The 25,725-nt window shown below is 48.3% G+C and overlaps 1 protein-coding gene across 1 annotated transcript in view; it reads left to right on the plus strand.

The window, feature by feature from the left end:
• The first annotated feature begins 614 nt into the window (after positions 1–614).
• Positions 615–25,725, plus strand: part of SIGLEC1 (sialic acid binding Ig like lectin 1) — a 44,827-nt gene continuing 19,716 nt past the window's right edge. Inside the window, exons 1-13 of the mRNA XM_081020654.1 lie at positions 615–693; positions 1,421–1,780; positions 6,768–7,064; positions 9,232–9,495; positions 11,090–11,344; positions 13,945–14,244; positions 15,966–16,220; positions 16,530–16,832; positions 17,841–18,095; positions 20,301–20,603; positions 22,327–22,587; positions 23,934–24,239; positions 25,241–25,492. Of these exons, the coding sequence (XP_080876780.1) occupies positions 645–693; positions 1,421–1,780; positions 6,768–7,064; positions 9,232–9,495; positions 11,090–11,344; positions 13,945–14,244; positions 15,966–16,220; positions 16,530–16,832; positions 17,841–18,095; positions 20,301–20,603; positions 22,327–22,587; positions 23,934–24,239; positions 25,241–25,492 (3,460 nt within the window). The 5' untranslated portion in view covers positions 615–644. The remainder of the gene's footprint in view (positions 694–1,420; positions 1,781–6,767; positions 7,065–9,231; positions 9,496–11,089; positions 11,345–13,944; positions 14,245–15,965; positions 16,221–16,529; positions 16,833–17,840; positions 18,096–20,300; positions 20,604–22,326; positions 22,588–23,933; positions 24,240–25,240; positions 25,493–25,725) is intronic.

The following is a 25,725-nucleotide window of genomic DNA, read 5'->3' on the forward strand; positions in this document are numbered from 1 at the left end:
AACCCCCATCGTTCTACCCAAACACTGAGGTCCTTCTGGCGGTTCCCTCGCTGCGAGAAGCCAAGTTACAGGGAACCAGGCAGAGGGCCTTCTTGGTAGTGGCACCCGCCCTGTGGAATGCCCTCCCACCAGATGTCAAAGAGAAAAACAACTACCAGACTTTTAGAAGACATCTGAAGGCAGCCCTGTTTAGGGAAGCTTTTAATGTTTAATAGACTAATGTATTTTAATATTTTGTTGGAAGCCGCCCAGAGTGGCCAGGAAAACCCAGACAGATGGGTGGGGTATAAATAATAAATAATAAATTATTATTATTATTATTCAGCACATTGAGAGAGTGCATAGCTCAGAGACTGAGCACATGCATTGCACAAAGAAGGTCCCAGGTTCAGCGTTTGGCGTCTCCCCCTGAAACAGGGACAGGGAACCTGAAGACTTCGAGATGCTCATAGACCCCAGCTCCCACCAGCCCCAATTGCAGGGAATGATGGGAGTTGTAGTCCAACAGCATCTGGTGGGCCACAGGCATTCCACATTCCGTGGCCCATTTGGTCATCTTTTGGGGAGGTCTTGAATCTAACTGTGAACTTTGCTTTGCTTCCCCCTCCAGGAATTTGCCGTTGAATCAGCCGCTCCCACCGGCTATGCCTTTGCTCTTCTTCCTTTTTGCATTCTCCAGTTATGTCGCCCAAGGTATGTTTGCTAAATACTAAACCTGATTGCTGAAATGTAGCCTTATTAGACTTTACCGATTGGTAGGGTGAGCGTTGCTCCCAGAACAGGGAGGAAGGAGTCAAATGACACCGAGGTTGATTCAGAGAAAGAGTTTATTCTGCTCTCCGGATAGCAGAAGGCACTTGCGTGGTCAGTTCACAGCAAGTCCAAAGAAATGAGAGATTTCATGCAGTATATATATCCTCCAGGCACCCTCTCCCCCCTTCCCCAGGAATCCAGACACGTAAGCTTATACATGTAAGTTGACATCACAGATGTTCCTGCTCGTGTACTCTTGACCATAAAAGGGTGTTCCAGTTCCTGTATTCCTTATCTTGGGGTAAGAAGGTCACCAATTCTAAGAGTCCTCCTGGCGCCGTTCCCGGGGGGCTGACAAGGTCTGTGTGTCACTGTGGTCAGGTGCCATCCCTGCTCCACTGGAACTGGCAAGGCCATCCATTGCCGTCACGGACTGATAAAGGAGAGGGCTTTGAGCACTTGTTTATACAGCTGGCTTTCTGTTTATACATTGACTCAAGAGCTCAAGTTAATGCATTTTAGAAATGCTCCCTTGGAGGAGGAAAAATGAGGATTTTGGGTCCCGTTTCAGACTGACTGCACAGAACCCATTCCTTCCCCCTTCAGTAACAAGTCCTTTCAGGGCAAAAGGTGAGATATAAATAAATAATAATAATTCCTATTGCAGCCTTTGGTTCCTGGGCTGTCACGACCCCCGAACATTTGTGGAGCGTCAAAGACTCCTGCGTCTTCATCCCGTGCACCTTCAGCTACCCCAGCAACGTCGCTGCCCCAAATGGCATCACGGCCATTTGGTACAAAGATATCACAGGGCAGAAGGCTTTGGTTTACCACTCAGCAACTCCTGGTAGCGTTGAGGGCCGGTTTCAAGGGCGCACAGAGCTGCTGGGAGACCCCCTCCAGCGCAATTGCACCTTGCTTCTGAGGGGTGTGACAACTGCAGATGCCGGCAAGTACACCTTCCGGTTCGAAATTAGCGAGGGGAACCGCTGGTCCGATCAAAAGGGGGTTGTTTTAACCGTCACCGGTAAGTAACCAGACACTCCCTGCCCACAAAAGTCTGCTTTGTGATGCATCCCGATTTCTCGACTGTTTTTGCTAAGCCTACCCGTCCTCAGGGCTTAAGCCAGCCTTCTTCATCCTGCTGCCTTCCAGATGTTTTGGACTACAACTCCCATCAGACAGGGAGCTGGAGTGCAAAACATCTGGAGGGCAAAGCCTGGCTTAAAACAACTGAATGGAAGCTACTAAATTAGGAAAGGCTGCGCACCACTGTATCAAGCTGGAAAACCCCCTCTGCTGTTTAACCAAGCCGTTTATAGAATCATAGAGACATCTAGTCCAACAAACTGCAATGCAGGATTATGTGGTTTGCCCCTACGGGGATCAAACCCATGACCTTGGCTTTATCAGCACCACGCTCTAACCAACTGAGCCACCTGCAGGCCATTATCATCAGGGATTTGTGATGGAGTGAAGGCTGTTTGCTGATTGGGGTTGGCTGAGCTGCTCTGAGGTCACAGAGAGGCAGGGCAGGCAGAAGGACCTCGCTGTGATTGGCTGGACTGCTTTGACCTAAAGCATGGTTGGCCAAATTCTTTTCCAACACGAGGGTTGTATTGATGGTCAGGGCTACATGCCAGGAATGGGCACAGCCAATATGTCTGTGCGTGAGTGTGTACACCCACACTGCATGCAGTACACATGCAGGACGCACACAGATACACTCGCCACTAGGGATGGCAACAAACCTTCCCAAAAGTGAACAAAAGAGCAAGCCTGGCTCATTGCAGGGGCTGCATTAGATGACCTCAGGGTTCCTTCCAACTCTACAATTCCAAAAGCACAGTCTGATCACAAGTGGGGAGAGATCTGTTGTGCTCAGATCCTGCTGCCAGGCTTCCCATGGAAATCTGGGTGGCCTCTGTGACTAGGTGGGCCGTTGGCCTGACCCTGCTGCAGGTCTCTTCCTGTGGGATATATTGATTAATATTATCCTTCCTAACTCGTGTTAGCAAGTTTCTTCACTTAGCAGACTGCATTTCCCTATTACTCAGCAGGAAGCTGGTTGCAGACTTGTTAGAGAGACAATATGCAATTCCATCTGGCTTGCCCAGATTGAAATACAGTGGTACCTCTAGTTATGAACTTAATTTGTTCCGGAAGTCCGTTCTTAAGCCAAAGCGTTCTTAAACCAAGGTGTACTTTCCCATAGCAGCGGGGGACTCAATTTACAAATGGAACACACTCAAAAGGAAGTGAAACATGTTCTGCTTCCAAGGCAAAGTTCACAGACCAAAACACCTACTTCCGGGTTTGCAGCGTTCTTAATCCAAGTTGTTCATAAACTAAGCTGTTCTTAAACCAAGGTACCACTGTACTGGGGATGATACAATACGATATCTTTATTGTCATTGTCCCATAAAGAACAATGAAATTGAAAAATCTACATAAGACATTCAAAAACCCCTAAAAACTCTGAAACCCCATTTTAAAATACAATTATCACTCTATCTTACATATCCCAGTACCTAATACAGCTCTAACAGATCCCCAAGCAGCTTCCTGACTAAAGATGTAAAATTTAACAGAAATACAGTGGTACCTCGGGTTATGAACTTAATTCGTTCTGGAGGTCTGTTCTTAAGCTGAAACCATTCTTATCCTGAGGCGCACTTTCGCTAATGGGGCCTCTGGCGCGCGATTTCCGTTTGCAACCTGGGGCAAAGTTAGCAAACGGGAGCAGCTGCTTCCGGGTTAGAGGAGCTCGTAACCTGAAGTGTTCGTAACCAGAGGTACAACTGTATGTTTTATTATTTCTGTTAAGACCCCTTTGATCCCTCCTAAAAGAATAAAGATACAACAGTCTTATTCATAAGTAACAAAAAGAAGTTTGACTCGCGATCAGGTGATCCCTGAAGGCAGGCTTTAGGCTTAAAGTTACAAATACTGTATGTACAAACAGGTTTACCCCATATGGGTGATAACCTACGTCCAGGTACAGTCCAGGTGACACAGGAAGCAGGCAGGATGAAAAAGAAGGGAGAGAGAGGGAGGTGGCTACGTGACTTGGCTTTTTACCAGGTCTGTTAAGGTCACACCCACCTACTTGTTGTTGTTGTTCAGTCGTTTAGTCGTGTCTGATTCTTCGTGACCCCATGGACCAGAGCACGCCAGGCACTTCTGTCTTCCAGTGAACATGCAAAAGGAAGGATGCTCCAGCCAGGTGTAACAGGAAGTTCAACTGGCTGGACCAACGTTCCCCTGCATGTTGACTCTAGGCAAACAGGAAATGTTGTACTTGACTGCTCCAGAGGATTACATCTCACACTTCCAACATGTTTATGTTCAATTGTCTGTTTAGAATGGAAGGGAGGTTGGGTGTCCAGACCCGGCAGTTAAAGAAACGTGGACATTGTTGAGGAGGTTCGTAGGAGAGGCTGAGCAGGAAAATGAAACAGTCCATTGCACATTGTGGATTTTTGACGGCAGTGTGATGCCTTTCATGGGCACCAGAGGAAGTGCAGGCAGGCAGCCTGGCGCCCGCGGGCACTGTGTTGGCTACCCCGATCTAGTGCTGCTTCTTATCTCCCTCCCCATTCAGACCATCCCCTTCTTTTCTTTCTTTCTTTCTTTCTTTTTTGTTTGTTTTATTAAAGATTTTCTTGATATACAGAAGTATGTGTAATGTCTCTTGTATTTTATCCATGTAACATTTTTACGAATCAGTTTCATTTGTTGAGACATTAGGAAGAAAAGGGATGGAGAGGGGAAAGATGGGTGGGGTCAGGTGGCGATGTTCCTACTTTCAGCAGCCAGAAACACCATAACCAGACACTGGAGAGACCTCTCAGGAGTAAGCATGGACCAATGGTACCAAATAGTATGGGAAACAGCCCTACTAGAAAAATAAGCTGAATAATAAACTGAATAAACTGAAACTGACACAGGGACAAACAGAAGAAGACACCTTCACCCCGGTATGGCTCCCCTTTATCACATACACAGCCCAACAAGACAACAACAAAAATCCACCAACAGCATACAAATCAAGATGGCTAACCTGATCCAAAACACCCACACACCCCACTCACACATGAAAACAAAGACCACCACAGCCAACCACAAACAAACAACCACACCCTAGGCCAACTCCAACCTCTCTCACCACTAGAGGAACACAAGTGAACAGCAGAGAACCTGCACGAGCAACGCTGACACCAAACCCTACATACATTAAGCAAAACAGACCATCCCTTTCTATTCCCTTTTGTTTAACCAGGTTGGGGTGTCTCCTTCCAGCTGATTCTCTTCCCATTGTCAGCTTCCCCTCAGTGATAACCATTCACCAAGTTTATGCACAAATTTGTCCTCCCAGCCCAGTGTACACCCAGACCACAGGCACTCCGCTTGGTTCCTCATTCCTATCTTTAGCCCGGGCATTTCTCAGGCTGTTCCTCCAAAAAAACAACAAAAAACAACAACTTGAGAGCAGCTAATTAAAGCTGAAATCTGAAACTTAAGCATATTTGCAATGGAAAGCCTGTGTCCCATATTCAAAAACAGAGGATATAAGAGCTGAGCTGAGCTTCACTTCTGCTTGTGCATTTCTAACTGTTTTTAGCCTGTGATGTCTTCCTTAGGTCACCTTCCAAACAACCTGTTTACAAACACTCCAAGGGACAATCCTGGATTTACGGAAGCCGTCCTGGTTTCTGATTTGATCCCAGAATGTCCCGCTTCTCCTTTGTTGTTGTTGTTTAGTCGTTTAGTCGTGTCCGACTCTTCGTGACCCCCTGGACCAGAGCACACCAGGCCCTCCTGTCTTCCACTGCCTCCCGCAGTTTGGTCAAACTCATGCTGGTAGCTTCGAGAACACTGTCCAACCATCTCATCCTCCATCGTCCCCTTCTCCTTGTGCCCTCCATCTTTCCCAGCATCAGGGTCTTTTCCAGGGAGTCTTCTCTTCTCATGAGGTGGCCAAGTCTTGGAGCCTCAGCTTCAGGATCTGTCCTTCCAGTGAGCACTCAGGGCTGATTTCCTTCAGAATGGAGAGGTTGGATCTTCTTGCAGTCCATGTGACTCTCAAGAGTCTCCTCCAGCACCATAATTCAAAAGCATCAATTCTTTGGCGATCAGCTTTCTTTATGGTCCAGCTCTCAATTCCATACATCACTACTGGGAAAACCATAGCTTTAACTATACAGACTTTTGTTGGCACGCTTTTCCTTAGGATGCCCCTATTTTTATCAGAAAAGTATTGGAGGGTATGGAATTACCCTCCAAGCCAAGGAGATAAGTAACTGTACAACCTTTAGAAGACATCTGAAGGCAGCCCTGTATAGGGAAGTTTTTTAAAAAATGTTTTTATATACGTTGGAAGCCACCCAGTGTGCTGGGGCAACCCAGCTAGATGGAAGGGGTATCATCATCACCATCATCATCATCATCACCTCCACCAACACCATGGAACAGAATGTCCCTATTTTCAAATGTTGGAGGGTATGTGTTTATTGGACATTCACCCTGATTGGCTGGAACCAGATTGGCTGGTTAGACAAAGTTGGCTATTTAATGAGCAGCCTTTCTGATCTGCGGGGAGGTTAGCCCATGTTGTGTCAAGCAAAAGTTATCACTACACTTTCCTACACTTTCCAGTTCATTTCCCAGTCACTTTCCTTTTTGCAAAATGCCAAATCAGGTTTAATAGCACAACCTGAATTTTCTGGTGTGTAATTTATCCCACCTGAAAATCACACCCATATGTTCCCCCCCCCCCAATAATTATGTGTCCCTCTTCCCCTCTTTCTACCTACAACTAATCAAGTGACAATTAATCAGTCATCTATATCTGTGTGAATATGGAATTGTTGGTTTGTTTGTGTTTTATTATGTATTTTATGTTCTTATTTTGTATTTTTATGTTGTGAACTGCCCTGTAATCTTCAGACGAGCAAAGATTAACTCAGAAGATTCTGCTCAGCTAAGCCCATCCTTTTGCCTTTTCTCCTTAGACTCGGTCGACATCCCCACCATTGCCTCCCCGGATGACCTTCGCGAAGGGATGGAGGTGTCCTTCAGCTGCTCCAGTCCCTACACCTGTCCCTATGACAGCATCTCCATGAGATGGCTTGGCTATGACACGACGACCTCGCTTGTGTCCAAGACACTGCAGCTGGACACAGCGGCATCACTCAGGAAGCAAACCCTGACCACTTCCTTGACCTGGAAGGACCACAACTGGGAACTGAGCTGCGAGGTGTCTGTTGGGGAGCAGGTGGCCACGGGAAGAATCACACTCAACGTGAAACGTGAGTTTATCCGTGTGAGGAGGATGGAGCGGCCAGGAGGGCAGTTATCAGCGACAACAAATAAATTACTTCTACAGTGGTACCTCTGGATGCAAACGGGATCCGTTCCAGAGCCCTGTTCGTATCCTGAAGCGAATGCAACCCGCGTCTGCGCGGGTTGCGATTCACCGCTTCTGTGCATGCGCGTGACGTCATTTTGAGCGTCTGTGCATGCACGAGCGGCGAAACCCAGAAGTAACGCGTTCTGTTACTTCCGGGTCACCGCGGAGCACAACCCGAAAACGCTCAACCTGAAGCAACTTCAACCCGAGGTATGACTGTGCAGTGGTATCTCGGGTTACATACGCTTCAGGTTACATACACTTCAGGTTACAGACTCCGCTAACCCAGAAATGGTACCTTGGGTTGAGAACTTTGCTTCAGGATGAGAACAGAAATCGTGAACCGGCGGCAGCAGGAGGCCCCATTAGCTAAAGTGGTGCTTCAGGTTAAGAACAGTTTCAGGTTAAGAACAGACCTCCAGAACGAATTAAGTACTTAACCTGTGGTACCACTGTACGTCTAAGTCCTGTGTAGAAAGGTGGGACAGAACGGTTGTTGTTATTGTTGTTAATAAGTGAGTTAGTGGCTTCCCCTGCATGCGAAGACAGGCTCTGGCGAATGGAGCAGACGAGACCATGAGTGGCTCCAACAGGCAAGAATTCGGTTCTGGACATGTTATAGAGAGGGAAGTGAGGGGCAGATGAGGCTCCTCAACCTGGGAAGGTAGCCCCTCTAGGAGAAGGGAACTCTGATCCCAAACCTCAGCTACCTTGAGGGACATCTTTGGGAAAAGAAAAGGCTCAGGAGTAAACCCTACACAAATCTGGAGTGGAGTCCCTAAGGCGGTTGGATGGCGTCTTGTACTCCTCCATCCGGCAACTCCTGCAGCCAAGCTGGTGCCAAACGTCTTGCTCTGTTTTCCTTTGGACCCCATCAGCAAGGCAAGGGGGGTCTTGTCGTCTGGGCAGCCCAGAACCTCCAGACACACTGCCCAGGCTTGCTCCCCAGAGAAGTTACTTGAGTGCCGCTAACACAGCGGTTTGACTTCACCGCTGGAGGCATACTCGGTTGTCTCTTGAGACAAGTGCGTGCCAGCAGCAATCATTTATGCTCTGCCTTTCTAGTCCAGGTAGCTTTCAAAGAAATTTAATGAATAATAAGGATGTGTTTGTGGGAGCGGAGTCCTTGGGTTTCTTGCGTTTTGTGTTCTCATTTTGTATTGTTATGCTGTAACATGCCCTGTGATCTTCCAAGGAATGGCAGTATTTAAATTTAATTACAGTGGACGCTCGGGTTGATATTTGGCCCTGCTGCGCATGTGCAAAGCGTGATTTAGTGTTTCTGCACATGCACGGCTGCCAAAACCCAGAAGTAACCTGTTCCAGTACTTCTGGGTTTTGGCAGTCTGCAACTCGAAAAAACGCAACCTGAAGCATCTGTAACCCGAGGTATGACTGTACAGTGGTACCTCGGGTTACAAACACCTCTGTAACTTTGGGTTACAGACTCCGCTAACCTGGAAGTAGTACCTGGGGTCAAGAACTTTACCTCAGGATGAGAACAGAAATCATGCTACGGTGGCGTGGCGGCAGCAGGAGGCCCCGTTAGCTAAAGTGGTACCTTAGGTTAAGAACTGTTTCAGGTTAAGAACGGACCTCCGGAACGAATTAAGTTCGTAACCAGAAGTACCATTGTAATTAATAATAATAATACAGCACCCTAATAATGAAAAGACAGTGATGGCTGCCAACCTAGATGGCTTTAAAAGAGGATTAGGCAAGTTCATGGAGAAGAAGACTTGATGGCTACTAGCCTAGATGGCTATGCACTGCCTCCACACTTGAAGGCTGCAATGTTTCTGAATCCTAGTTCTCGGAAGCCACAGGAGGGGGAAATGTTGCTCTTGTGTTCGAATCCTGCTCTGCTGGGTTTCCCAGAAGAGGCATGTGGTCAGCCACTGTGAGAACAGGATGCTGGACTAGATATGCCTGATCTTCTTACCTTCTTATGAAAAGACAGCCTTCATTTCCCTATGATGGATTCAGCGCTCAAGAAAATGGATGTTGCACTCAGCGAGCCACTGCCATTCCTGTTCTTTGTCTCAAAGTCTTCCGCTTGCTCTTAGATCCCCCCAAAGGTGTGAAAGTGTCGCTCAATCCCTCCTCCAAGAACATCCGAGTGGGCGATGAGGTATCCCTGACATGCACTGTGGACAGCAGCAACCCCGAAGTCACTGCCTACAGGTGGTTCAAAGATGGCGTCTCCTGCGGAAGCAAGCCGCTTAAAACCATCAGGAGTGCTGCCCGTGAGGATTACGGCCTGTACCACTGTGAGGCAGAAAACTCTGTGGGCACTGGCGTGGCCGAAGGGGTAACCCTCTATGTTTTCTGTGAGTACCAAGGAGAGGGACTTTGGTGTATGTATCTGTGTGCGTATTTATTCATTTATGAGCCAGTTACATGCATCTTCATTTAAAGCAAAGGATTGTGAGAAATGTAGTTTACCCCTGAAAGAGCTACGGTTCCCAGAATCTCTTAACAAGGATTCTTTGCTTTAAATGGTGCAGGTGTGATCTAAAACCAGGAGATTAAGCAGATGTGTGGGGAAGGGCAAGTGGGCTCCATCCCATATGGCCTCTGCTTTCAATTGTCCAGCTGTTGCTTCTGCTTAAAAACCACCCCTTTCTTTTCTGTTAAGCAAATATGATTGGCAGCAACACTTTTTGCCCCAAGATCGCCTTTGCCAACCTCCTGCCAGTCGGAAAACCTGGTGTGGTATAGTTCTAGCTGTGGCTGATGGGAATTGTAGTCCCCAAACATCTGGAGGGCACCTGGTTGGCTGGCAAAGATAGTTTACCGTTTAGATTTTCTTCATTACTTTGGGTTGCACCAAACATGGCCTTTTCTCCTGTTCCTTATGGTGGGAGGGGTCCTCTCCTGCTACTTAAGACTCCCCCCAGGCAGACTGGGCTTGGAGGTGGAAGTGGAACCTTTTCCAAGATGGTTGGCATAAGGAACCAAACCAAATCCAGGAAATGATTATTTAATTTGCCCAAATGATCTCATTTTGAATTTTGTTGTTGTTGTTGAGTCGTTTAGTCGTGTCCGACTCTTTGTGACCCCATGGACCAGAGCACGCCAGGCACTCCTGTCTTCCACTGCCTCCTGCAGTTTGGTCAAACTCATGCTGGTAGCTTTGAGAACACTGTCCCACCATCTCGTCCTCTGTCGTCCCCTTCTCCTTGCGCCCTCCATCTTTCTCAACATCAGGGTCTTTTCCAGGGAGTCTTCTCTTCTCATGAGGTGGCCAAAGTCTTGGAGCCTCAGCTTCAGGATCTGTCCTTCCAGTGAGCACTCAGGGCTGGTTTCCTTCAGAATGGATCGGTTTGATCTTCTTGCAGTCCATGGGACTCTCAAGAGTCTCCTCCAGCACCATAATTCAAAAGCCTCCATTCTTCGGCGATCAGCTTTCTTTATGGTCCAGCTCTCACTTCCCTACATCACTACTGGGAAATAGGGATTTTTAATAGAGCATGATAAATAGAGTCTTTGCTGTCCCTTGACTAGACGTGTCACCCAGTGAAGGAGGGGAAGTGTGACCAGCGCCTTTAATTCCTGGGTCATTCCATTTTTATTTCTGGTTTTCAATTTTATACATTTCATTAACTTTACAATAATTTCAACATTTTGAAACTCGACTTCTCCCCCCCCCCTTCTGCAGTTCCTTAATTTTTTTATATTTTCTGCATATTCCAAATTAACTTAACTTACTCATTTATTTGACTTCCTCCCCCCTCTTTCTGCAGTTCCTTTATTTATTTATTTTTTCTGCATATTCCAAATTAACTTACTCATTTATTCGTCTGCTTTAAATACATACTCTTATAAAACTGCAGGTTGTATTGCAAGATTCCGGGGTCATTCCAAGTATGGCATTACTGAAACTAGCTTTTTCTCACGGTTCCTTCTCCCCTAATCTTCCAGCTGCCGTGCTGTCCATCAGCCCTTCTTCCAGTGTCAGGGAAGGGGAGACGGTCACACTGACCTGCGACGTCCCTGGAGAAGACAAGCAGGAGATCCACTACAGCTGGTACAAGAATAACATCTGGATCAAGGAAGGCAGCGCCCGGATCCTGGTCTTCCATGAGGTTTCGGTGGGAGACACTGGCTATTACTCCTGCAAGGTGCAGAATGACAAAGGGAGTGAGACATCCCAAGCTATTGGCCTGAGCGTCTTCTGTGAGTTTCCTGACGTTCCCTCTTGCGCTTCATGTTCAAAGCACACTTCGTATCAGGGATGGGGAACCTGTGGTTTCTTCCCTGTTTAGGGAAGTTTTTAATGTTTGATGTTTTATTCTGTTTTTAGTGTTCTGTTGGCAGCTGCCCAGAGTGGCTGGGGAAACCCAGCCAGATGGGTGGGGCATAAATAATAATAATAATAATAATAATAATAATAATAATAATAATTATTATTATTATTATTATTCCCCACTCCTGCTTTTCAGCCTATAGCAAAATCCCTGCATTAAATGGGGGTCATCTGGCATAGAGCTGAAATACAGTCGCTTACAGATGTCCCCACTCCCATGAATAAAAACGGAACTGATTCACAAAACCATCAATTTTCACTTGATTGGGTGCTGAACAAATTGGCTGGAATTCTATACGGATAGAAATAATAGTTCTGAAGCAATCAACATACTCCCTTGCCTAATCCATCCTTTCATTTCTTTAAAAGATTTATTTTTTTTAAAAAAATTATTACATTCCTATCCCACCTTTCCTCCAAGAGCTCAAGGTGGCGTACCTGGTTTTCTTCCTCCCTATTTTATCCTCACGATGACTCTGTGACGTAAGTTAGGCTGAGAGAGATACGGTCTGGCCAGGGCCGTCTTACCCATAGGTGCTAGGGGTGCGGGGCACCCAGGCGCCGGGCTCTCAAGGGTGCCAGGCCAAGAGTTTGGGGCCCGAGAGTTGAGTCCGGGGAAGAGCCCTTCTGTTGGTCAAAGTGCCGCAGTGGGTTCTTCTGCTTCGGGTGGCTCTGCGTCGCGAGTTTGGGGGCAACCGAGCCAGCGAGACGCTGAAGCAGCTGGCCGTCTAGTTCCACCCTCCTGCATGCCTGGGGCTGGGCAATCTGGGGGGGGGCACCAGGTAGATCTTTGCACCCCGGTGCCACGTATGCTTAAAACAGCCCTGGGTCTGACCCCTGGCAAACTGCGTGGGGACTTGTTACCGAGCACAGTTCAAAGTGATGGTGCTGACCTTTAAAGCCCTAAATGGCCTCGGTCCATCGGTCCAGTATATCTGAAGGAGTGTCTCCACCCCCATCGTTCTGCTCGGACGCTGAGGTCCAGCACCGAGGGCCTTCTGGCGGTTCCCTCACTGCAAGAAGCCAAGTTACAGGGAACCAGGCAGAGGGCCTTCTCGGTGGTGGCGCCCGCCCTGTGGAACGCCCTCCCACCAGATGTCAAAGAGAACAACAACTACCAGACTTTTAGAAGACATCTGAAAGCAGCCCTGTTTAGGGAAGCTTTTAATATTTGATGTATTACTATATTTTAATATTTTGTTGGAAGCCGCCCAGAGTGGCTGGGGAAGTCCAGCCAGATGGGCGGGATATAAATAATCAATTATTATTATAATTATTGTACCCTGTTCTCCCAGGTCCTAGTCCAATGGCAACACCACACTGGTTCCTATATGATATTCCAAGGGTCGGTCACAACCATAGAGATGATCTGCAGGGCCAGCCCTACAATTAGGCAGATTATTGTCTGGTGTTGGCTTCTGTGGGGCAGGAAGTGGCACTGAGGTGTGGAAAGACAGAGCTCTGCGTGCCACTTCTCCAGTCTGCCTTCCTCTGAGCCAAGGATGGGAAGATGTCAGGTTTGCAGAGACAACTTAGGTCTCGGTTTGCTTTTTACTAAAACCCTGAAACCCACATGCAGAACAGCAGTTTGAAATAGGGAGCAGCATGCACAGGGCTTATCCACACTTCATTTTCACCCCACACTTTTCAGGGCAGAGGTCTGTAGTTTAACACTTGTCCAAAGGTCCTTCTCCCTCCCCATTTTTCTCCGAAGATTTCCCCCATGCAAACCGCTCTTTAAAGCCAAATCACAGCCAAATCACAGCCATCAGCAATTTGGGTTTTTCGCAGATTGATGTTTGTTCCAATTGAGCTCTAAAGAGCAGTTTTTCTGGGGGAAAGCTTGAACACGGAGCTTTAAAGCACGGACCCTGCATGGAAAGAGCAGAAGAAAAGTAAGTGTGGATGAGGCCTTAGAATTGTGAGACGAGGGACTTCTGCAGCTGATCCTGGAATTCCCTGCCACTTTAGGCAGCCAGGATTCAGGGTAGAGTGGAAATTCAGTCCTCATTTAAATGCAAACTTATCTAACTTGTACTTCCCTGAAAATACGCAAGCCGAAACGCAGCTCTCCTTTGAAATTCTCACTTCCTTGAATTTTGCAGAGCAGCTCTCCCGCCAAAAGTGCACACCTTAGCAGAGAGTGTGCGCAGCCATGCGCATGTTAGTGGGAAAGACATACAAAAATGCATTATATTAGAGAAAATGGCATGCAAGAATGTATGTGTTAGGAGAAAATGCACACACACATATGCAATATTCAATATTTTGCAAGCTAACATGGAAATGTGGAGAACTGAATTTAAGAAGGGAGACAAAAGACGAGAGAAACTGAAAGTGGCCTATTTCTCTGTCCTCATTTGGGATCAGTGCGGCGTTTCTGTTCAGTTGGAGGGGAGGCGCTCCTACGAACCTGGAAATGTACCTGCTCCTAAGGTGTGCATGCAACGATCTTGTTTCTCCTGCACAGACCCTCCGAGGGCCCCCTCCCTCTCCTTGTTCCAGGAGACCCAGGAAGGGCAGCTGGCCATCATCTACTGCACCGTCGACAGCAACCCCCAGTCCACCCTGAGCCTTTACCGGGACAAGCGGCTGATCGCGACCACCAGCTCGCACTCGGCTCCCAGCCAGCGGATCAGCATCAGCACCACACGCAACTCTTTGAAGCTGGAAATCCAGAAGGTCGTTCCAGAAGACCAGGGCGAGTACCAGTGTGTGGCGTCCAACGCGTATGGGAACGCCACCACTGCGAGATTCTTCGGTGCTCAAAGTAAGATTAGTGCAATGGGTTGTGTGTGTGGCTGCCTCTGGAACTTCAGCTGGTGCAGAATTCAGTGGCCAGGTTGCTCACCAGAGCAATCCGGTTTGAGCATATAAATCCAGTCCTGGCTGCCAATTAGTTTCTGGGTCGAATTCAAAGTGCTGGTTTTGAAAGCTTACATGGCTCAGGGCTGCAATACCTCAAAGACCGCCTGTCCGCATGTGATCAAACCCAGACCCTGCGATTATCCTCTGAGGCCCTTCTTTGCGTGTCTGCTCTATGAAAGGTTCAGAGGGTAGCAGCATGAGAACAGGACCTTTTCTGTAGCGGCTCCCCACTGGTGGAACACTCTCCCCAGGGAGGCTCACCTGGTGCCTTCGTTCCATATCTTTAGGTGCCAGGAAAGAAACATTCTTCATCAACCAAGCCTTTGGCTGTTCAGCAATCTATGGCCTTTTAAATGTGTGGTGGGGTATTGTTCTTTATATCGTTATGTTATGCATTTTGTGTTTTTATAATGCAAAACATAACATCTCCAGTTAAAAGACTCTCTGGCAGAGCAGAGTGAGACCCCAGAGTCTGTAAAGCTAGCCCTGGCAGCAAAGTCCAGCGATTCGGCTCAGTATGAAACACCTTTGTATCTCCACTTGATTTGGGCTTGCCCTTCTAGCTTTGCTTGGTCAACACCACTCACCAGGTGGGTGTGGTTCCTGCACAGCACGGGGGTTCGACTAGATGACCCTTGGGGTCCCTTCCAACTCCACATTTCTATGAGGCTGAATCCTGACAAGACAGAAGTACTGTTTTGGGGGGACAGGCGGCAGGCAGGTGTGCAGGACTCCCTGGTCCTGAGTGGGGTAACTGTGCCCCTGAAGGACCAGGTGCGCAGCCTGGGAGTCATTTTGGACTCACAGCTGTCCATGGAGGCGTAGGTCAATTCTGTGTCCAGGGCAGCTGTTTACCAGCTCCATCTGGTACGCAGGATGAGACCCTCCCTGCCCACAGACTGTCTCGCCAGGGTGGTGCATGCTCTGGTTAACTCTCACTTGGACTACTGCAATGCACTCTATGTGGGGCTACCTTTGAAGGTGATCCGGAAACTACAACTAATCCAGAATGTGGCAGCTAGACTGGTGACTGGGAGTGACCGCCGAGACCACGTAACACCGGTCTTGAAAGACCTACATTGGCTCCCAGTACATTTCTGAGCACAATTCACAGTGTTGGTGCTGACCTTTAAAGCCCTAAACAACCTTGGCCCAATATACCGGAAGGAGCGTCTCCACCCCCATTGTTCTGCCCAGACACTGGGGTCCAGCTCCGAGGGCCTTCTGGTGGTTCCCTCCCTGCGAGATGTGAGGTTACAGGGAACCAGGCTGAGGGCCTTCTTGGTAGTGGCACCCGCCCTGTGGAACGCCCTCCCACCAAATGTCAAAGACAACAACAACTACCAGACTTTTAGAAGACATCTGAAGGCAGCTCTCTTTAGGGAAGCTGTTAATGTTTGACAGACCACTGTATTATTATTTTTTAATATATATTTTTAGACCACTGTATTTTAATACTTTGTTGGGAGCCGTCCAAAGTGGCTGGGGAAACCCAGCCAGATGGGCGGGGTATAAATAATAAATTCTATTCTATTCTATTCTATTCTATTCTATTCTATTCTATTCTATTCTATTCTATTCTATGATTTTATGATCAACAGTCTCTGTTTGCTCTTCTCCCAGCTGCTAGGGTGGTGGCCAGCCCATCCCAAGAGTTACCCGAAGGCGAGCGAGTCACCCTGACCTGCATGTCCACCTTGGGGCCTGGAGATGGGACCACCTACACGTGGTACAAGAATGCTAAGTGGCTGCAGGAGGGAGTGGAGAGCTCCCTGGTCTTCCTGGCGTTGGCCAGCGGTGACGCAGGAACATTCCACTGCGTTGCTCGGAACGAGAAAGCCAGCAGCACATCGCCAGCCATCACCCTGCGCGTCTTGTGTGAGTAGCCCATCCGACCCATCTCATAAAATGTGGCTGGAGCCATAGCGGTCTAGAGCAGGGGTAGGGGACCCAAGGGCCACATTACCCTATAGGGCCTGCACGTCAATGGTGGGCGGGGCTAGAGGCAAAGGTGGGTGGAGCAATGATGGGACACCTAGCTTTGTTCCAGGAAAGGGTCGTGGTTGATTCCTGCATTGCACGAAGCTGCCCAGGGTGGCTGGGGTGACCCAGCCAGATGGGAGGGGGATTAATAATAAATTATTATTAAATTGTTATTATTATAACAGATTGTTTTCCACTCCAAAGATGCCCCCAAGCAGCCTGTCCTGAGGTCCTTTCTGGAAACCCGAGGAGGATACCTTGGCGTCATCCAATGCACAGTCGACAGCGAACCAGCCTCCGAGATAACTCTGCGCAAGGGTGACACGCTCATCGGGTCCACCACCATTGCCCACTCCTCCGCCGACCCAAGAGTGAGCGTGATCCAGTCGTACAACACACTGAAGGTGACCATCAAGGGCGTGAGGCTGGAAGATGAAGGAAAGTACCTGTGTTCTGCTCAGAACCGCTACGGACAATCCACAGCCTTCATGGACTTCACAGCGGAAAGTAAGTCACAGAGATTTGAGAAGCTATCGGTCCACTTGTCAAAAATGCCCCCCCCCCCCCAAATGGAGGTTACGCTTTATATTACATCCAGACCCTGATATTCTTTCCTTCCTACCTGCCGTCCTTAAGTGGCATGTTATGTACTGAGTTGAATAGGATCCAAAAGGCAGCAGTCTGATTGGTCCTAGAATAGGATTCAGAATGCAGCAGTCTGATTGGTCCACAGGAGCCACCCAATCCAGCTCCAGGTGGAAGTGAATCCGCAACCTGGTTGGCCTACAGGAGAATCCTGGAATGAGCCAATCACGTGGGGCCCATTGTGTAAATAATGTATATAAAGCAGATATTTGGGGGGAACTTTCATTCCTCACTACTATGAGCTGAATAAAGAGAATGAAATCCACACTTGACTCCAAGTATATTTCAATGCCCCTTGAGGGTCCCTTCTACGATTGATTGCTGCTGCTCCACCCAGGTATCTGTGTTAACATATCAAAATTACACTCCTATGCCCTTGCACAAAGAAAACATAGCATGAAAATAAAACTTCCCTTATCCTGTAAATGGCCTCCTTATTTACTTCTTGTATACTGTTCATTTTATATGTGATTATTACAATTTTTCCTAATTATGACTTTAAAAACTGCAAAGTCTCCTGTAGAAATTAATCGAAACAAGTCCAGGTGTATATTTTAGGGCACTGTTTGGTAAAGTATTCTCTGCATTTTCCCCATTCATTTTAAAATTCTTGTCTAGGTTGTCCCGTAATTGTCTCTGTCAATCTGGCCAGTTCAGTATAATCTAATAATTTATCCTGCCATTCCTTTTTTGTTGGCACAAATTCTTTTTTTCCAATTTCTGTTGTTGTTAGTTATTTCTGTGGTTTATATACTGCCCTTTATCTAAAGATCTCAGGGTTGTGCCCAACATCAAGGACACAAGAACCACAACCACAGCTAAATGCAGGAATTGCAACTGACAACTGTCCCCGTTTTATTTCCCACCCAGCTGCAAGAATCACCATCTCCCCGTTCTCAGAGGTGCGTGAAGGTGAGGCGGTCCAGCTGTCCTGCGAGGTGAGCAGTGATAACACCACCTCAAGCAACTACACCTGGTACAAGGATGGTCTCCCTCTCCCTGATGCCCGTGGGGATTCCCTGGAGTTCCAGAAAGTGTCCAGAGGCGATTCAGGAAACTATCGCTGCCAAGTGGAGAACGAGAAAGCCAGCAAGAGCTCCACTGCTGCCACCCTGTCTGTGCTGTGTAAGAGTCGCTGCCTTTTGCAGTTTTGTTCAAGATCAGAGGTCAGCAAACTTTTTCAGCAGGGGTCCGCTATCCCTCAGACTTTGTGGGGGGCCAGACTATATTTTTTAAAAAATAAGGAACAAATTTCTATGCCCAACAAATAACCCAGAGATGCATTTTAAATAAAAGCACACATTCCAATCATGTAAAAACACCAGGCAGGCCCCACAAGTAACCCAGTCGTTTAGTCATGTCCGACTCTTTGTGACCCCCTGGACCAGAGCACGCCAGGCACTCCTGTCTTCCACTGCCTCCCGCAGTTTCGTCAAACTCATGCTGGTAGCTTCGAGAACACTGTCTCACTATCTTGTCCTCTGTCATCCCCTTCTACTTGTGCCCTCCATCTTTCCCAACATCAGGGTCTTTTCCAGGGAGTCTTCTCTTCTCATGAGGTGGCCAAAGTCTTGGAGCCTCAGCTTCAGGATCTGTCCTTCCAGTGAGCACTCAGGGCTGATTTCCTTCCGAATGAAGAGGTTGGATCTTCTTGCAGTCCATGGGACTCTCAAGAGTCTCCTCCAGCACCAGAATTCAAAAGCATCCATTTTTCGGCAATCAGCCTTCTTTATGGTCCAGCTCTCACTTCCATACATCACTACTGGGAAAACCATAGCTTTAACTATACGGACCTTTGTTGGCAAGGTGATGCCTCTGCTTTTTAAGATGCTGTCTAGGTTTGTATTTGCTTTTCTCCCAAGAAGCAGGCGTCTTTTAATTTCGTGACTGCTGTCACCATCTGCAGTGATCAAATAACCTAGAGATGCATTTTAAATAAAAGGACACATTCTACTCATGTAAAAACATGCTGATTCCTGGACTATCTGCAGGTTGGATTTAGAAGGCGATTGGGCCGGATCCAGCCCCCGGGCCTTAGTTTGCCTACCCATGTTCAAGATGCTATCAAATTAGACTTCCGGAAGTCTTTCCCCGCAAACACTCTCTCACACAAAAATCCCATATACATATAGCAAAAGTAGGCAAGGCGATTCCCTCCCGTCAGCCGGCTTCATGGCTGTAAATTAATCAGCTGCTCTCAGATCTATTTTATATGAGATAATCCAGGATATCACATCCACTTAGGAAAACAGCATGTCCTCTGAAACCTGCCCCACCTGTCTTTGGGCCACGGCTCTTGGATTTACAGACTAACAAAATGCAATGCTAGAAAAAGAGGCAACGTCATAAATGTTTGTAAAATTATGCGTGTCCTTGAGAAAGAGAAGAGAGGCAAGTTTTATAGTGCATATAAAATAATAATTATTATTATTTTATTTATTTATTAAATATGTATACCTCCTTCATCCGATGATCTCAGAGGAGTTCACAAGATAAAAATACAGGATAAAAGCACACAATAAATAGTTAAGACTAAACTAAACAATAACCCCACTCCCACTAACACATTTAAAAGGCCACAGAATATTCATCAGCCAAAGGCCTGGTTGAAGAGGAAAGTTTTCGCCTGGCACCTAAAGATGTATAATGAAGGCTGAAGGAGCGTCTCCACCTCCATCGTTCAGCCCAGACACTGAGGTCCAGCTCCGAGGTCCTTCTGGTGGTTCCCTCACTGCGAGAAGTGAGGTTGCAGGGAACCAGGCAGAGGGCCTTCTCGGTAGTGGCACCCGCCCTGTGGAACACCCTCCCACCAGATGTCAAAGAGAAGAACAACTACCAGACTTTTAGAAGACATCTGAAGGCAGCCCTGTTCAGGGAAGCTTTTAATGTTTAACAGACCACTGTATTTTAATACTTTGTTGGAAGCCGCCCCAGGTGGCTGAGGAGACCCAGGCAGATGAGTGGGGTATAAAGTATTAGTATTAGTATTAGGTGACAGATGAACCTCCCTGAGGTGATACTATAACCTTGAAAGATAGCCCTTGTGGGACCTCCCTCTGATCCTTGTTCCTCCCGACCCAATGCCTTCAAATTTCTCTTTCTTTCCCAACTCCTTATAGTTTCTTCTGAAGTTCCAGTCCTATAAAACATACTATTGGCCAAACACTCTCTGTTCAAAGTTATACATTTTCATCCCATAAATTAAATGCTATTATCTGATCAGTTGTCAGGCAACTCAGTCGGAGCAAGAGATATAATTTCGCACTGGCACTGTTTCATTCATTAAAAGCCTGGGTCTTATGCCCTTGCGTGTGTGTCCTCTGGTTCCAGACCCCCCTGGGAAGCCTCGGGCGTCAGTCTTTGTGGAGATGGAAAGAGGTCGGGTCGCCATCTTCCAGTGTTCAGTGGACAGCAACCCTCCAGCCCAACTGGTCCTGTATAAAGGGGGTGAAGTCGTGGCTTCCAGCAGCTCAGCGAACAGCGCAGCCTCCCAGAGGGTCAGCATCACGGCTGCTCCCAATGCCATGCGGGTGGAGATGAGAAACATCGAGCCACAGGACGAAGGCAGCTACAACATCACAGCCACCAACACCTACGGCTCTTCCTCCAGGCTGGTGTACTTCCGTGTGCAGAGTGAGTGCAGAGAGGCTGCGATTGTGGCGCCGATAATAGCCGTGTGTCTATTTCAATGTTGCCGCCATATTGCCAGGCGTGGAGAGTCCTCTCCTCCCTTCGGCAACTTCACAGACGAGAATTAACGAGCAGTTTATCATTTATAGTCCTTTTTATTCAGTCGTCTGGTTGCAAGCAAAAATCCACATCTCTCCACAAGGAGGGCAGTTGGCTACTCCAGATCCTCCCCCTTTCCGGCCCCCGCAACATCCGGGGCGCTAACAGGAAGTGTGGTGTAGTGGTTAAGAGCAGTGGACTCGTAATCTGGTGAACCAGGTTCGCTTCCCCGCTCCTCCACCTGCAGCTGCTGGGTGACCTTGGGCCAGTCACACTTCTCTGAAGTCTCTCAGCCCCACTCAACTCACAGAGTGTTTGTTGTGGGGGAGGAAGGGAAAGGAGATTGTTGGCCACTTTGAGACTCCTTAGGGTAGTGATAAAGCGGGATATCAAATCCAAACTCTTTTTCTTCTTCTACATACTTTGTTCTCTAATAAGGGCAGATCTCCTAGTTTGGGGAGAGGGAGGGTCCCCCACACCACTCAGTGTGATGTAGGAGAGCCAGTGTGGTGTAGTGGTTAAGAGCGGTGGACTCGTAATCTGGTGAACCGGGTTCGCTTCCCCGCTCTTCCACATGCAGCTGCTGGGTGACCTTGGTCCAGTCACACTTCTCTGAAGTCTCTCAGCCCCACGCACCTCACAGAGTGTTTGTTGTAGGGGAGGAAGGAATAGGAGAATGTTAGCCACTTTGAGACTCCTTAAAAAAGTAAAGGTAAAGGGACCACTGACCATTAGGTCCAGTTGTGGCCGACTCTGGGGTTGCACACTCATCTCACTTTACTGGCCGAGGGAGCCAGCGTACAGCTTCCGGGTCATGTGGCCAGCATGACTAAGCCGCTTCTGGCGAACCAGAGCAGCGCACGGAAACGCCGTTTACCTTCCCGCCGGAGCGGTACCTATTTATCTACTTGCACTTTGACGTGCTTTCGAACTGCTAGGTTGGCAGGAGCAGGGACCGAGCAACGGGAGCTCACTCTGTTGCGGGGATTCAAACCACCGACCTTCTGATCGGCCACATGACCCGGAAAGCTGTTTGTGGACAAACACCAGCTCCCTTGGCCTGAAAGCAAGATGAGCACCGTAACCCCATAGTCACCTTTGACTCGACTTAAACGTCCAGGGGTCCTTTGTCTTTACCTATACAGTCATACCACATGTTACGTTTGCTCCATGTTGCGTTTTTTCATGTTGCATCCCACGGCGACCCGGAAGTACAGGAAAGGGTTACTTCTGGGTTTCGCCAGTTGCGCATGCGCAGACGTGCAAGATGACATCACGCACCTGTGCACAAGCGCCGAATCGCAACCCATGCGTGCACAGACGTGCCGCTGCGGGATGCGTTCCTTTCATGTTGTGAACGGGCCTCCAGAACAGATCCTGTTCACAACCAGAGGTAGCACTGTATAGAAATATCTGCATGAATGAATAATCCCCTGAGCATTCATTCTTTGCTGCATTTAAGCCTGTTACCTAGTTTCCTGGAATTCTAGACTTGTTCCATTGGAAGGGACCACAGGGGTCATCTAGTCCAACCCCCTGCAATGTTGGAATCTTTGGCCCAACCTTGTCCTCGAACCCGTGACCCTGTGATTAAGAGCCCCATTCCTGACTTTCTTCCCCAATCCAGCTGCAAGAGTTCTGGCTTCGCCATCCCCCGAGTTGCTGGAAGGAGAGGCGCTCACCCTGAGCTGCGACGTGATGGGGTCTGCTCCCAAGGAGTCCACCTTCTCCTGGTACAAAAACAGCAAGCGCCTCCAAGAGAGCGATGCCAGCACACTCACCTTCAAGGCCATCACCAGCAGCGACGCTGGATCCTACCATTGCAAAGCCCACATGCTGGATGAGGCCAGCACCAGCGTCTCTCTAGCCATCAGCATAACTGTCTTTTGTAAGTGGCGGCGTTTTTCCGGTTGCATCCCTAACCTGGATTAGACTCCCTTCAGTCATCTTGGGGTGGGCGATAGCCAGACGTTAAGCATGCAATGAGGAAATGCCACATCCTTCCCAATCCCAAGGGACAGCTTCATTAACACTAACATTAACAAAAATGAGGTCCAGCTCCGAGGGCCTTCTGGCGGTTCCCTCCCTGCGAGAAGCCAGGTTACAGGGAACCAGGCACAGGGCCTTCTCGGTGGTGGCACCCGCCCTGTGGAACGCCCTCCCACCAGATGTCAAGGAAAGAAACAACTATCTGACTTTTAGAAGACATCTGAAGGCAGCCCTCTTTAGGGAAGCTTTTAATGTCTGATGCATTACTGTATTTTAATATTGTGTTGGAAGCTGCCCAGAGTGGCTGGGGAAACCCAGCCAGATGGGCGGGGTATAAATAAATTATTATTATTATTATTATTATTATTATTAAATAACATGTGACCTGGAAATCTGGAAATCTGGAAAATTGGATCCCCTCCAAAGTGATGCCAATGTTTTGTGCTCATTTTGTGCTGTTTTGTGCCACGAACCCTGCATTTCATGCCACCCCCTGAAACAGAGTAATTCATACTCAGACCAGGGGCCGTAGGTACCCCCCCCCCCCACAAAACCCAACACCGTCCAATTCACTACAAACCAGTGCCAAACTTTTGCAAGAGTTTTAATAAAAATAAAAATAAAAATAATTGTATTATTTATAACACCACCACTCTGGGCAGCTTACAGAATATATAAAACACAATAAAGCATTTTTGTGCCACAGACCCTACGTTTTGTGCCACCCCTCAAATGGAGTAACTGATACTCAAACCAGAGGCCATAGGTATCCCCGCTAAAACCCAACCCTGGAGGGTGGGGATTCACAACACACAACAGCCCAAAATGAGCCCAAAACATTGGCATCGGTTTGGAGTGGATCCAAAATTCCTGGGTCACGAGTTAATGAAGCTCCAAGGGACCTCCAAGCCATTTCAAACTGGATTCCTCCATGGCACTGCCTACAGGTGATCAAAAATCCGGTTTTGTGGCTCCCTGAGAGTTTATAGACAAAATCTTTTCATCATCTATGGCCTTTAAAAGGGAAGACGTGAGGGTATTTTCTCCCCCTTTACTATTATTATATTAAGTATTTTGTGTTTTATGTTGCAAACCTCCCTGTGGTCTCTTGCGGAAGGGCAGTTTTATAAATACAATAAAGGATAACGTAATAATCATTTGCCTGTCCTGAGTCAACAATCAGCTGGAAAGGAGGTAGTCCCCACCATTGACCCTAAAGCTGGCGTCTCTCTCCTGCCTGCACAGATCCGCCTCGGAAACCTCAGGTGACCTCCTTCCTTCAGACACAGGGCAGGCAAGTGGCCGTCATTCACTGCAGCACCCAGAGTGAGCCCCAGTCCCAGCTGGCCATCTACAAGGGCGCTGAGCTCCTGGCCTCCACCATCAACTCTGGCAAGGTGGCACCCAACCAGCGGGTCAGCGTATCAGCCTCGTACAACAGCTTGAGAGTGGAGATCTCCCACGTGGTGATGGAGGACGAAGGAGAGTACTTCTGCTTTGCTGGCAATGTCCATGGCAACGCCAGCTCCTCAGTGACGTTCATCGCAGAGAGTGAGTAGGAGAAGGGGTGTGATTGTGTGAAGGGTGGCTCAGCTGGTAGAGCATGAGACTCTTTATCTCAGTGTTAGGGATGTTCCACCCCAGAGCGACAGCGAGGACTCCAGAGAGGAAAGAAGGCAGACTGGGGGGAGTAGAGACTTGATTCCTTCCCACATTGAAAGTGATGTAAGCCCCTCTCGCTCTGGAATGCAAGCTGTTGAAGCTGGCTGCAGGGCAAAAGCCACTGTTAGATTTGGCTCAAGAGGAGGAGGGGCTGGCTGCACCTGAGTCTCCTCAGAGCAGGAGGAAGAGCCGGGTACTAGGGCAACATTGGCCCAGCAGGAGGTGGGGGAAAAGGTGGAGGATATCCTGCTGGCGCAGACAGCGTCATCCAGTGGGACCAACTGATTCATCCAGTGGAGCTCAGATTGCAGCTACTGTGTAATTACTAAATAAATCTAAGAGTAATTAACCTGCCAAGGGACACGGGTGGTGCTGTGGGTTAAACCACAGAACCTAGGACTTGCCGATCAGAAGGTCAGCGGTTCAAATCCCCGTGATGGGGTGAGCTCCCGTTGCTCGGTCCCTGCTCCTGCCAACCTAGCAGTTTGAAAGCACAAAGTGCAAGTAGATAAATAGGTACTGCTCCAGCGGGAAGGTAAATGGCGTTTCCGTGCACTGCTCTGGTTCGCCAGAAGCAGCTTAGTCATGCTGGCCACATGACCCGGAAGCTGTACGCCGGCTTCCTCGGCCTATAGAGCGAGATGAGCTCCGCAACCCCAGAGTCGGCCACGACTGGGCCTAATGGTCAGGGGTCCCTTTACTTTTAATTAACCTGCCAGCTTGCCATGTCTTGTATGAGAGAGACATTGTAAATCCTGACACTCTAGGTCATGGGTGTTTGAGCCCCAGGTTGGCCAAAGAGATTCCTGCATTGCAGAGCAGCCCTCCTTTTTCAGATCTGTCCATTAACAGAGCTCTGTTTTCCTGCCTTCCATGGTCGGTCTGCTTAGCTGCAAAAATCTGGATTTCTCCTCCGGATGTTCTCGAAGGGAATGCAGTGAACCTCACCTGTGCAGCTGACAGCAATACAGCTGGTGATCTGCACTATACCTGGTATAAAAACAGCAGGTGGTACGCTGAAGGCGCATCGAATATGCTGTCACTTCCCCACGCTACTGTGTCTGATGCTGGCTCCTACTACTGCACAGTGAAGAACCAGGAGAGGGTTCGGAACTCCTCCTTGGGCACTCTGAACGTCCTCTGTAAGTCCCTGAATTTACAAGCTGTTGTTGCCCAGTCCCTGTGGTGGTGGGTGCCCATAGAGCAGAAGGAAGGGAGGCCACCTGTAGGTGGCGCAAGAGACAGCGGCAGGCAGAGTCAGCCAAACGTAACTTTCTTCTCCTACCTGTTGCGTTCTACAAAGGCAGCACTGAGACTATGAGCTGTGCATAAATTCTATGGAATAAATAAATAAGGATCAGGAGAACTGAGGCCT

This window comes from Podarcis pityusensis, assembly GCF_964106645.2.
Source record: "Podarcis pityusensis genome assembly, chromosome: 9".
In the NCBI taxonomy this organism is placed as follows: domain Eukaryota; kingdom Metazoa; phylum Chordata; class Lepidosauria; order Squamata; family Lacertidae; genus Podarcis; species Podarcis pityusensis.